We start from the raw sequence: 13961 nt of genomic DNA, 5'->3' as shown, positions 1-13961 counted from the left end.
CTGAGGAGCTGGAAGGGGGAAAGTCTTCTCTGGGAGATTTAGGTGTGGCTCTTTATGATGAAGCCCCCCTTCCCAGCCCAATGGCAGTCCCTGATGAAGGAGATGATCTTTGCTTGTTCAAACTACCTTATTTGATGGTGGATGTGAATGCATACATCTTACTCATGGTGAACCTGAATCAGGGATTAAATACCTTTTGTGGAAAGGAATGCCCAGGAAGGGAAGTTCATTAGCTAAATACTCCATCTATCTAGATTTTATGTTATGTGACCAATTGTCATGGTGGGGTGTCATGGTTACCTGTTCCAGTTCAGATAGTGTGGCAGGAAGCTGGCTCCACTCCTGCCATTCTCAGTTCTGAGATTTTCTGGTGTTTGGGCCTGCTCAACCTTGCCAGTTCTTCTGTCTGGTTGCCTGGTCCACTTAACCCACCCATACCCAAACATAAATGTACACATAAGTGAACAATCATGAATAAAACATTAAAAAGTACAAACACACCTTAATTTATGATGAGAATAGATCCTGCTAATCCCATGTAAATTGTAATATTGTGATTTGTGTTAAAAAATGCATTAAATATGTCTCACCCGCCTCACATCCCAGCATCCCAGCTGACTGTAGAGCAAAGCTGTCCATGGTAGGTCAGGGCTCCACATTGGATCCATACGGAGGAAGTTTGGCAACAGGCAAAAGGATTCTGAACACTAAAAATTAATTCAGAGTCAGAGGAGATGGCTCAGGGGTTAAGAATATTTGCTGCTCTTGCAGAGGATCCCGGTTGAGTTCCCAGCACCCACATGTCAGCTCACAACTGACCATATTTCCACTTCCAGGGGATCCAATACCCTCTTCCGACCTCAGACTTAGGCACACAGGGGTGCACTGATACACATTATGCAGGTAATGCTCTCAAGCACATAGGTAAATCTAAAAATAATTTTTGATTAACTTAAGATCAAATACATAGCGGATCTGAGATGTTTCTGGTGGAGCTTGCTTGAGTTGCATCATGGGCCGTCGCTGTAGCATTGGCTCTGAAGGCACATTGTCCACACTGTGCAGCACACAGCATGCATGCCACTACACCACACAAGGCCAAGGAAGGCTGCCTGAAACTGCTCAGCTCAGACCCAAGGCTGCTTTACATTATTGTATTGATCTTCAGGGTGTGCACTCTGTATGCAAAGGCTTTCACTCTGGTGAGAACAGAATGGCTTGACCACAAAAAAAACCAAAGATGTTTCCCTTCTGCTGTCCTTCCTCATATTCATCTGCAATCAGTGTATCTCTGGATTAGATTGTACAAGCTTAGCCGTCTCATTAGACAATTCTGCTGTTGCCTTTAACACATGGAAAGTGTATTACATTTGCAAAAGAATTGTTTTAAAATAATTTCTGGTTTATTGTCAGCAAATGTTCATTTGTGTATCTGTTTTATATCCTTGTGACCCAGGGTCACATACAATTTTCTTGAGCAAGAAGAGTCACAGTGGAAGCCCTGCTGAACCATGTCTGTGGCCTCCTCCTGGCCATGCAGCCCACAGAGCTGCGGCTCAGCTGCTGCCAACAATTGAGAGAGTACGGAAACAGATGTCACTGGCCTGGGCGAGGACCAAAGCACAATTCCTATGGGACATATATCCCTTCTGTGCCACTGCTAAGTTGAAAACATAGTTAATCTGGGAACTAGATATTGATAATAAACTGAAATAAGTTCACACACCAAAATACTAGCTATGTTTATCACAATGATTAGGATTTGGAAGATCCTAGTATTTTCTGGATGAATCACTGCAGTATTTGCTGTTTGATTGTGAATATATGCTACCATTAGGATAAGAACATACCAGGTTATACACAATTTAAGAAGTTAACTTTGACCTGTTCCCTAAGGCCATAGAATGTGAACAACTCTCTGAAGCAACTTTACCATCTAAACCCAAAGTGGTCAGTGATTCCCTCTGGATGTAACTAACTGGAGTTAGCCTGACAGAGGTTCATGGTGCGTCCACTGACCTTCCTGCACTTATGGTGTTCAGTTACATGAGTCACAATTTATGTGAAAGCAAAGTGATAATGAAGCATGCTTAGATTCTTCTCTCTCTCTCTCTCTGTCTGTCTAGACGTCTGTCTGTCTGTCTGTCTTTCTCTTTCCCTCTTTAGTTCCTTTAGTTCTACTCATAGGATTTGAAAATAGACCCTTAGTTTTTGTAAAGGCACACTTGATCTCTTGCAAAATGATAAACCAAAACCAAATCATCTACTTTCCTTCCATTTGTCTTCTATCTGGCCAACCATCTACCCACCTGACTGTCCATCCATCCATCCATTTGTCCCTCCACCTATCCATCGATCAACCTGTCCATCCATCGATCCATCAATCCATCCATGCCTTGCTCTCTGGATGGTCTGGTTAGCAACATGGCTTTTCTGGACCATGGCTTTTCTGACTGGCCTGGTTTGCCATCATTTTGTTTAGCTATTGGGCTAATAGAGAGTTTGTTAAGATGTTCCCCTCTTCTCAAGGAACAATACTACATGATCACATGAGCCCTAACGACATATATATTTTGTTTTCTCTCTACAGTTGAATTCTTGTTGCCAGAATGGGGAAACAGAACAGCAAGCTGCGCCCTGAGGTCATGCAGGACTTACTGGAAAGCACCGACTTCACAGAGCATGAGATCCAGGAGTGGTACAAAGGCTTCTTGAGAGACTGCCCCAGCGGACATTTATCAATGGAAGAGTTTAAGAAAATATATGGGAACTTTTTTCCTTATGGGGATGCTTCCAAATTTGCAGAGCATGTCTTTCGCACCTTCGATGCAAATGGTGATGGGACAATAGACTTTAGAGAGTTCATCATAGCCCTGAGTGTGACGTCAAGGGGCAAGCTGGAGCAGAAGCTGAGGTGGGCCTTCAGCATGTATGACCTGGATGGTAACGGCTACATCAGCAAGGCGGAAATGCTGGAGATTGTACAGGTGAGAACCCTGGCCTGTGAGAGAGGAGCGTGAGTGTCACAAGAAAGACCCAGAAGGCACCTGGGTCCCATGTTTGAGCATGGGACTAAGCTTGTAAACTGGTGTTTTACCAGGGCAGTTAGTTTGATCCACTTGGTGGTTTTCGAAAAGTGTGAATTCACATGCACAGAAATTGTATAAAAACCTACATTGGTTGGGATCTCTTGAAAACTCAGGAGCTCAGCTCTACTGCCTGCACATTCTTGCCTATTAGAAGTTGTCCATATTTGGGGGTGATTCCTACACTGCAGAGAGACAGGGTTCTTCTGTTGGCCATCCTTGTTACATTCTTCCCATTGATCAATATAAAAACCTGCTCAGACATGAAGTCTCGGGTCATGTCTCTGGAAGTTGTGTTAATAATGAAGCCACCTGGTTTGGGTGCCCACCTGCATTTTTCAGGGACCATCTCTTGGTCAACAGTCAACACAAGCAATGTCTTCACCTATAAAATGGAACTGCATGCCCTGGGGTTGTTTTAAGATTATGCATAACTCTCCACATTAAATGCTGTCTTAGTTACTGTCCTGTTTCTGTGAAGAGACACCATGACCAAGGCAACTCTTATAAAAGAAATCATTTAATTGGGGGCTTGCTTACAGTTTTGAGAGGTTAGTCCATGATCATCATGGTAGGAAGCAGACAGACATGGCACTGGAGCAGTAGCTGAGGGCTTTATATCCTGATCCATAGGCAGAAGGCAGAGAGAGAGAGAGAGAGAGAGAGAGAGAGAGAACCTAGACCTGGTGTGGACTTTTAAACCATCAGAGTTACCCAAGTGAGACAACTACTCCAACCTCCTCTAAACCTTTCAAAATAGTTCCACTAACTGTGGACAAAGATTTTAAACGTATGTATGAACCTGTGGATACCATTCTCATTCAAACTACCACAAGTATCTAGCCCAGGGACAACTACATAAAAGATAATTGTCATTAATTTACAACTTTGTATACTCTTGAACAAGCATAGGGTCTGGACTCTTTGTCTGGAAGCTTCCAGGATACAAACATAGAAGGCTTCATCATTTTACTAAGAGACACTGCGTTTGGCCTCCTGGAACCACTCGCTCAGAGTAGCTTCACTGGAGTGAACAGGAGAGAGTGGTGGTGGTGGCTATGGCAGTTTGCAGAGAACTTCAGGGAGCATGACGATGGAAACCAGACAGAGCTGAAAAGACTACTATAGAGCTGTGGCTGAACCTTGTGGAGGGTGGAGGGTGGAGGGTGGAGGGTGGAGGGTGGAGGGTGGAGCGTGGAGCGTGGAGCGTGGAGCGTGGAAGATGGAGCGTGGAAGGTGGAGCATGGAGCGTGGAGGGGGGAGGGGGGAGCGTGGAGGGGGAGGGGGAGGGTGGAGCATAGAGGGGGGAGCATGGAGCGTGGAGGGTGGAGCGTGGAGGAGGGAAGGGGGAGCATGGAGGGTGGAGGATGGAGCGTGGAGGGTGGAGCGTGGAGGGTGGAGGGGGGAGGGGGGAGCGTGGAGGGGGGAGCATGGAGGATGGAGCGTGGAGGGGGGAGCATGGAGGGGGAGCGTGGAGGATGGAGCGTGGAGGGGGGAGGGGGGAGGGGGGAGCATGGAGGGTGGAGCGGGGAGGGTGGAGGATGGAGCGTGGAGGGGGGAGCGTGGAGGATGGAGCGTGGAGGGTGGAGCGTGGAGGGGGGAGCGTGGAGGGGGGGAGAGGGAGCGTGGAGGGGGGAGAGGGAGCGTGGAGGGTGGAGCCTGCATGGGCAGTTGCTGAACCTTTTAGGCTACTTTATTGGGTTCTTATATCTACCACCTTCCTCCACCCTTATTCCCGCCCTGATCGCTTCCAACCTCCCAACACCAGGTAGGAGAGAAAAAAGGGATAGAGGGGAAGTGACATAGACTGCTTTCGACCATTTCCTGCTGATGAGGAGTGTCAAGTTTGTAAGGGTGGTTCTGATGCTAAGGCCCTGTTCCCCAATTGGTTCTTGATCCATCAATAAAGATGCTAGCAGCCAATAAGCTGGGTGGAATAGGCAAGACTTTTGAGTCCCCACAGGCAAGCTTGCAGACACAGGGGAGAGAGATAAAAGGATTTTCACCGTGCTTCAGAGGGAGAAAAGGTGACCAGCCAAGTGAGATCTCAGGCAGAGGGGCCATAGGCCATTTCCCCCGGTGGGAGATTAGAAACACAACTAAAGCTGAGGGCAGTTGCTGAACAAGGAGAAGGTAACTGAACATTTGGGGTACTGAGCTAAGAGTATTGAGTAGGGCACAGTAGCCATGGGAGATTAGACATGCTCAACAATTGAACCATAAGTCAGGTTAAAAATTAAGTTAATGTGTGTGTTGTTTTTTTATCTGCAGATCCAAGGGAACCTGTGGGGGGGGGGGGGGAGCCAGGGAGGGGTGTGGTCTGCCCAGATCTTAAAGCTAGGCAGCAAAAATTACATGCTGCAGAGTTCTTTGGGGCAATTCCAACTTTCATCGTCAGAATATCAAATTTCTTCTCTTTCTTGTCTCTTTGCTCACAATTACTTGACAAACTGCAACAGCAACCAGCAGCAGCAGGGGGAGTAGCCACTGCCCCCAGGCCCTCTCAGGGCTCTCACATTTATACCCTCTCAAAAGTCCCCAGAATTCCAAATGTAAACTAACTGCAGCAAGCAAAAATCCCATCCCTTCTAGAGCAAGGGACAAATTATAGTCAGAAGCTGTGGACAGACAATCTGGGAAGTTGAAGCAGCCCCATATCCCACACCTAGAATTAAAACAAAAATAAAATTACACAACATAACTGGGTTTTTTAAGAAACCATAATACTCACTACCTTTCCCCCTTTTGGTCCAATAAATGGCTTTTTCTCTAACATCAATCAAATATATATATATATATATATATATATATATGTATGTATATGTATATGTGTATATATATGTATGTATATGTATATGTATGAACAATTATGAGAACTATCAGGTAAGATTTATATTTACAATGTCCATTCCATTTGTATTTGGCAACTTTGGAAAAAGTATTCTGCTTTCTATCCTATCTTGGCAAGTCCAAGATAAATCACTTCCTTATCATAACTTGCATTTATCAACACGAAAACATTTTTTTAGACCCTAGAACATTTTCTTAGCTCATAAACAACTTAAGCTTTTATGTCTTCAATCTTTAGTAAGGAAAGCTATAAGACTAGCTTTCTAGTCATCAACCCTATCAGAGACCTGAGAAGATAAATACTACAGAGCAAGCAGCTTCTAAAACTGTAGAAATGACAGAGTCTGCTGGCTGCCTGGTCAGTCCCCCAAGGTCCCTCTGTATTGGCGGGGCACTCAATCTTCCACCAACAGACACAGGATATCCAACAGAATTATCTCTGAAGCAGGAATATTGAAGGACTGGCTTACCTTGTTTCAGCAGAGTAGGTCAATCAACTTCCCAGTGTCCTGCTTAGCCACAGTTTGGACAGTGTGCTGTTGCAGTTGAGTTAAGGAGCGGGTTTTTACTCCCAGGGACTATCCTGCCACAACTGAAGCAAAGTCCATGTGGAGGTTCTTAGGTGCCCATCATCTTCTTTGAAGTAGATTAGAGTGCTACCAGGTGCTGCTCTCTCTCTCTCTCTCTCTCTCTCTCTCTCTCTCTCTCTCTCTCCCTCTCTCTCTCTCTCTCTCTCTCTGAAGCCTTTTATTATTAAAACATATTAATTGCTATATTCTGCAGATCTCTGAAGTGTCTGAGGACCATCTATCTTAAGTATATCTGAATAGACAAGCATTGCTTGTTTCTAGCTGTTTACTTTTCGCTTAACTTTGAAAACATGTACAGGAAGCTTCATAATTACTATTTATTACTATAATTAACTAGTACCTCACAAGCTATGATTCTTTATAGGTAACTAACTACTAATTTGCATTTCTTAATTATCCTCAATAGTTTACACTAGTAACTTTCAAGGACTTGAACTTTACATCGAATTTTTAAATGAGTTGCATATGTACAATATCTTAAACAAAAGTTAAAAAATAGATGCAGTATGTTGTAGCAAATATAACCTTAAATGTCTGTCAATATACAATAATCCATACCAATGTAAAATATTTAAGACTGGTTGTTGCTCTTAGTTTTAAGGAGACACAACCTTTTATCCTCTCACGCCCTATCTATCCCCCTTTATCCTTTATCCTCCTCCCTCCTTCCCCTAACACTGGAGAGGAGAGAAAGGACATTAGAGGGAGAAAGACAAGAGATCTCTGGTTCTAACCTCCTTTGCCAACAACTTGCGACCAACTCCCCTAAACAAGAACAAACACCCATCACCCACCAAATGATCAAAAACCATCCACCCCACCTCTTGGGAATTAGGACGTTGTATTCTTTAAATTGCTTCTGCTCTCTGGGAGTGAAGACATCTTTTGGGGACCCTAAGAAAATTGGGGTACTGTTCAAGTCCTGGGAGAGCTGGCTGTTTCCCTTGATGTCCAGTCTCTGTGGGACAGGAAAGTGCAAGGCTTAACTGAAGTCCTGGTTGAAGCAGTCTGTGAGGCTGGGCAGTTTGATGAAAGTCACTTTGACATTACCCTGGATGCAAGTTTTGAGGAAACAGCAGCGGAGGCAGTCTATGAGGCTGGATCACCTGGGCTACTTGCTTCGTCTTCATTTCAGTCTGGTCTTTTTGCTCTGCAAACATACAGACTTTTAAAGGTAATGTTGTAGGCACATTTCTGCATTAGCACATGTATGGAATGTATAGTGCACACAAGTCATCTCTGCTCTATGGCTGAGCATGTGAAAGGCATCTGTCAATCATATAAGTCCTTTTGGACTGTGTGACCAAACTGTACTATAAATCTCCATCCATGCTATATGAAAGGATGCCACGTGATAGTAAGTTATGAGGACCAAGCAGCCAGAGACATCCATGTATTAGTTAGTAGGAGGTCTTCCCTGGTCAAATCTAATCTTTATTCCTTTTTATGGTAACCATATCTTTTTGTTTCCTGTAGAAACATAAACAAAACTATGTCCTTAATGCCAAAATATTGCAAGCTTCCATTCTGATGGAATCTTTACATACTTATAGAATATGGGATGTTCTTTAATTCCCCAGTTATTTCTATAACCCAGTGTCCCGCAGCTGCTGCCGTTCCTTTTTCATTAGCATTAAGAAAATTTAAAGTTAAGAAGTATTATTGAGTCTATCCCTGGAGGTCTTTAATCTTCGTTTTTGTTTCAAAAACTTGTCCTATAGGATTATGTGGTATACCTGTAATATGCTTCATATTGTAATACACAAAAAATTGCTTCACTTTACTGGAAAGATATGTGGGGGCATTGTCAGTCTTATTTGTGCAGGTATCCCCATAATTGTCATTATTGCAACAAATGTGTAATTACAGAATCAGCTTTCTCAGAATTCAAAGCAGCTGCCCACTGAGACTCTGAATATGTATCAGTGGAATAGTGTACAAACTTCAGCTTTCCAAATTCTGCGAAATGAAACACATCCATCTGCTAGATTTCATTTCTTGTGGTGCCCCTAGGACTGCTTCCAGTGGATGGTGCCCCTAGGGTTGCTTCCAGTGGGTTATGGAGTTTGTTTTTAATACAGAGAACAGGTAGGGCATTTCCTTATCATTTCCTTGGCTTGTTGCCAAGTGATAAATTTTTTTCTTTAAACATTTACTTTTAACATGATGTTCTTCATGAAATTTTGAGGCTTCTAATACATTTCCTGTTAATAGTTTCCTCATTTCCTTGTGCCAGTGAACCTAGCAAACCTAGGTCCAAATGGATACTTCCTATTTGTGATTGCCCATTGCAGTTGTATAAATAACAATTTCCAAACCATCAGGTTAATTCTAAACCATCAGGAAAAATTCAGCAATTTATATATTCAAAAGAACTCTTTCTGAACATTAAGAATCAGTAATTATAATAAAAGATTCAGGAAAATCTGCTAATACCATAAGGAGTGCATACAGCCTTGACTAATGAACTGAAGTTATATGGACTTTGGATTACCTTGCTTATTTTGTTTGACTTAGAGCCTGCCATTCCTAACTTATTTGCATCAATATAGAATGTAGGTTTCCTTTACAATAACTGGGAGAATATAATTATTTCTTTTTATAAAATGCAGATACTCTCCTTTAGGCTATTTGTTATCAATTTCTCCCAAGTAGTTACTACAAGCTCTTTGCCAATCTTCATTGCTTATCCATAAGGACATAATCTCAGGCATTAGTGAAAGGCACTATGATTTCAGCTGGGCACGCTCCTGATAACTGACATAGTCTTATTCTACCTTTTAATGATTGATTCAGAAAACTTTTCTATGGAAGTCTTTAACTTTTTACTTTGTTTATGTGCTAAGAATGTATTATCCATAATACTATCTTCCTTTTGCATAAAAAGTCTAGTAGGAGAATGAGTTCAAGGCAAAATAACCAAAATACAATCAAGTTTAGCATCAATTTGATCCACATATGTATCTTGTAGTCTCTATTCTACCAGAGTTAAGTCACTCTCTCTCTCTCTCTCTCTCTCTCTCTCTCTCTCTCTCGCCTCTCTCTCTCTCTCTCTCTCTCTCTCTCTCTCTCTCTCTCTCTCATTCTTCTCCACCCCCCCCCCCTCAGCTGTTAACCATCTTGGATTGTTTGAAGTCCAAATCCCCTTATAAATATTGAAACAAATTACTTAACTCATGAGTATTTAAACAAATTATAAGATATAGCTATTTAATACCTCCTATTAATTTTGAAAATCATTAAAAGTTTGCAGCTGATCTCTATAGACCTTTTGTGGTTGAATTTTTTAAGATTTATTTATTTAATGTATGAGTGCTCTAACTGCATATGCCTAGATGCATGGCACCAGAAGAGGACATCAGATCCCATTACAGATGGTTATGAGACACCATGTGGTTGCTGGGAATTGAACTCAGGGCCTCTGGAAGAGCAGTCAGTGCTCTTAACCACTGAGCCATCTCTCCAGCCCCATGGTCAATTGTTGTTGTTGTTGTTGTTGTTTGTTGACTTATTTTATTACCCAAATAGTTAATAGACTCTCCTCTCTGTATTTTTTCAGGAGCAATCTCTAACCCCTAGCATGGCAGAATTCTTTGTGGTTCCTTAAATATTTTTTCTAAAGTATCAGAATCAGCCCACAAACTATCATCTACGTAATAGTAAATAATAAATCACCTATGAATTACTTCTAGTGGTTGTTACACAAAATATTGACATAAAGTTAGACTATTTAACATTCCCTGTAGAAGAACTTTCCAATGGTGTCTCTTTACTGGACCACTATTATTATAAGCAGGTACTGGGAAAGAAAACCTTTCCCTGTCATGCTCATGGAAAGGGATTGTGAAAAAAAAAAACAAAAAAACAGTCTCTTAAATTACTATCATAGGCCATGACTTAGCTAAAGGTAAAGGAATTCCAGGCTGTGAAGGACCTGTTGGCTGAATGATTCTGAGATCTTAAATCTGTTACCATCCTCCAGTTTCCTGATTTCTTCTATATGTTGAGCCTCCAGCTGCTCTTGTACTAGCTTTTCAAGTGCCTGTAACTTTTCCTTAGTTAAAGGGCCACTGCTCTATCCATACAGCTTTGTCTGTCAACCTTTTAAAGGACGGGGCCATTGGTATTTCAGCAGGGAACCTCAATCCCTGTGATGTTCTGTGTTTGACGATTGGCACAATCTGTGTTTGGATTTGCATACACAAATCAATACTTTCCCCCGGGAGCATCTACCATTTCCCCCCTAATTTCATTATGAGCTGTCTCTAGGATCACGGGAATATTAATTTTAGTACTCTATTGTTATAAAAATCCCTTCCCCATAAACTTAAGGCTACATAAGGTTTCATCGTTCTTGCTTGCCCTTCTGGTCCCATACATTTAATTCATTCATACACGTTGTTTTATTTGAGGTAATTTACCCATTCCTATAAACTATACATAAACCTTCCGAAGTGGCCATTTTTCATTACAGAATTTTTGGGAAATGATAGTCATATCAGCTCCTGTATCCACCAAACCTTGTATTTTAACACCATTCACTCGCAATTTTAATTTAGGTTTCTGATCATTAACCACTGTTTGCCAGAATACACACATTTTTTCAGTACTCCCAAATCCTACTGCTCTTTCTACTGGAGCAGCTGAGTAATCCTATCCCCTGTGTTAATTTGCAGCTTTTTTTAAAAAAACATATGCCATAATTTTAATTTCTTCCTTAAAATTCCCATCTATAATACCTGGATGCACAAATGAATCTTTGGGAAGTTAATCTACTTTTTCCCCAAATCATCCCTATGATTCCTCAAGGCAAAGGACCATAAACGTCAATGGTAATTTTGTCAGCAATACTTGGTGTGATGGTTTGTATATGCTAGGCCCAGGGAGTGGCACTATTAGGAGGTGTGGCCTTTTGGAGTAGGTGTGTCACTGTGGACATGGGCTTAAGCCCCTCATCCTAGCTGCCTGGAAGTCAGTCTTCCACTAGCAGCCTTTAGATGAAGATGTAGAACTCTCAGCTCTGCCTGCACCATGCCTGCCTGGATGCTTCTATGTTCCCACCTTGATGATAATGGACTGAACCTTTGAACCTGTAAGCCAGCCCCAACTAAATGTTGTCCTTTATAAGATTTGCCTTGAGCCGGGTGGTAATGACGCATGCCTTTAATCCCAGCACTTAGGAGGCAGAGGCAGACAAATTTCTGAGTTCAAGGCCAGCCTGGTCTACGGAGTGAGTTCCAGGACAGCTAGGGCTATACAGAGAAACCCTGTCTCGGGACAAAAAAAAAAAAAAAAAAAAAAAAAAGACTTGCCTTGGTCATGGTGTCTGTTCACTGCAGTAAAACCCTAACTAAGACACTTAGTTACTTTTTTTTCTGCCTACTTGTTATCTCTTGGCTGACCAGAGAGAACGGGTTAGTATTTTTTGCTGCAGATTGGCAGCCCACCCCATTTTATTTCCTGATGGCAAGAGTATCTTGTTTGACCAACCTGAACCTGAACTCATTAGTCCAATGATACCTTTTGCCACAAAGTCTACAAACCCCAGGGAAGCCTAGGTGTTCTTGCTGAAAACCCATTGCCACCTTCTGTGGTGAAAATTACCGTATTTCTCACAGTTAATGTACCAGAAATTTGGGATCTGGCTCAGAAAGTACTGTATTTCTCACAGTTATTGAGCTCTGAGCTCTGAGACTTTTAGTAGCTTGGTCAGAATTTCTTTGAAAATGGCCAAATTCACCAAAAACACTCTTCTTCCTCCTCCTCCTCCTCGTCCTCGTCCTCGTCCTCCTCCTCCTCCTCCTCCTCCTCCTCCTCCTTCTTCCAGCACCATCAAATCAAATCTGTTCTTGTAGGTCACAATACCACCCTTCACCACGCAATTGATCTTTAACAATATTCATTCCCCTTTATCTATTTCATTGTTCCATATTCAAGGCTTCCACCAGATTAACCACTGCTAACTGCTGACCTCTAGCACAGCTGCTACCAAACCTTTCCAGTCTTGGGGAATAACTCTATTTTGGATATAGTTACTTAATATTTGTTTAATATAAGGGGAATGAATTCCATAGGAAATAATAGCCTCTGTAAAGTACCTCAGACCTATCATTTCTATAGGATATCATGCTATCTCATCATAATCATGATCAGCACCATTAATAGGCATGTGCTACACAGTTACTGGAAAATGCTATGGTGATTTTGTAAACACGGCCCCTCTGGCAACACAGTTGGCTCAAGATTAACCCTTTCTCTCAGGACAGGCTGTTTTTTCTTTAATCCTGTCACCCTGTAGGACCTCCTGCTCCTTCTGGCTCCTCGCCCTGCCCAGGGGCTGTGGGGACTTCAAACTGTGAGTGCATGGGACAGGACAGGATATAACCTGCCTTCTAACCCAATGTGCACCCCTCCCTCATCCTTTGGGACGCTCCCACCCTCAGTCACCAGGTCCGAACCTTCTTGCTCCCCTTTTTCTGGTGCTACTTACTTCCCAAGTGCTCTGATCTCTACCTGTAACCTCTGCAGCGGCACAGCAAACCTATCAAAAATGAGAGATCAGAGCAGCCTTCTGTTTTTCTCATATCATCCATTTTTTTTGTTTCTCAGACTCTTCCATATCCACTTGCAACTTTTCTAATTACTCGGCCATTCTCCCAACCTTTTCTGAGATACAATATAGAAAGGAGAACAAGAAGAAGAAAGAGGGGAAGGAGGAGTGATGATGATGATGATGATGATGATGATGATGATATCCCCTCTTGGAGGAAATTACACTTTTTGGTGACCTCCTAAAGCAGAATATTCATCTCATCTCCCCTGCCGCTTCCTGTATGCCGTTAGAGATGGTTTCCCATCCATCCTACATCACATCTGGACACTGTTGTGGTGACTTTATTGGATTCTTATATCTACCACCCTTCTCCATCCCAACCCTTTCCAACCCCCCAACACTAAATAGGAGAGAAAGAAGGTTAGAGAAGAAAGGGGACACAGATCTCTTTAGACCAGTTCCTGCTGATCAGGGGCGTTGAGTTCCGTGGGTTAAGTGCAAACTTCATTGCCAGGATATATATATATATATTTTTTTTTTGTGTCTCTTTACTCACAACCACTTGACAGGCCTCAACCACAGCAACTCACAGCAGCAGGGGAGTGGCCGCTGCCCCAGGCCTTCTTGGGTTCTCACATTTATGCCCTCTGAAGAGTTCCAGGGACTCCAAATGTAAACTGCCTGCAGCTGGCAAAATTCCTGTCACCCTGAGAGCACAAATCCTAGTTAGTGGCTGTGGGCAATCTGAAGCAGCCCCATATCCCACACCCGGGACTAAAACAAAACCATAATCACATAATATAACTGGGCTTTTTAAAGAAACCAAAATTCTTAAGCATTGGGATGATGCCAAAGCAGAGGTCCCAAGTGTCATTGCCTCAC

General features: G+C 42.6%; 1 protein-coding gene across 5 annotated transcripts in view; it reads left to right on the top strand.

Moving 5' to 3' along the window:
• Positions 1–13961, top strand: part of Ncald (neurocalcin delta) — a 445096-nt gene that overhangs the window by 395777 nt on the left and 35358 nt on the right. For all 5 annotated transcript variants that reach the window (XM_052160541.1, XM_052160539.1, XM_052160540.1 and 2 more), the window contains one exon: positions 2591–2987. In XM_052160541.1, coding sequence (XP_052016501.1) covers positions 2610–2987 — 378 coding nt within the window. In that variant the 5' untranslated portion in view covers positions 2591–2609. The remainder of the gene's footprint in view (positions 1–2590; positions 2988–13961) is intronic.

Source organism: Apodemus sylvaticus, chromosome 17, assembly GCF_947179515.1.
Source record: "Apodemus sylvaticus chromosome 17, mApoSyl1.1, whole genome shotgun sequence".
Taxonomy (NCBI): Eukaryota; Metazoa; Chordata; class Mammalia; order Rodentia; family Muridae; genus Apodemus; species Apodemus sylvaticus.
Note: the sequence above shows the minus strand (reverse complement) of the source record. Positions and strands in the feature narration are given on the sequence as shown.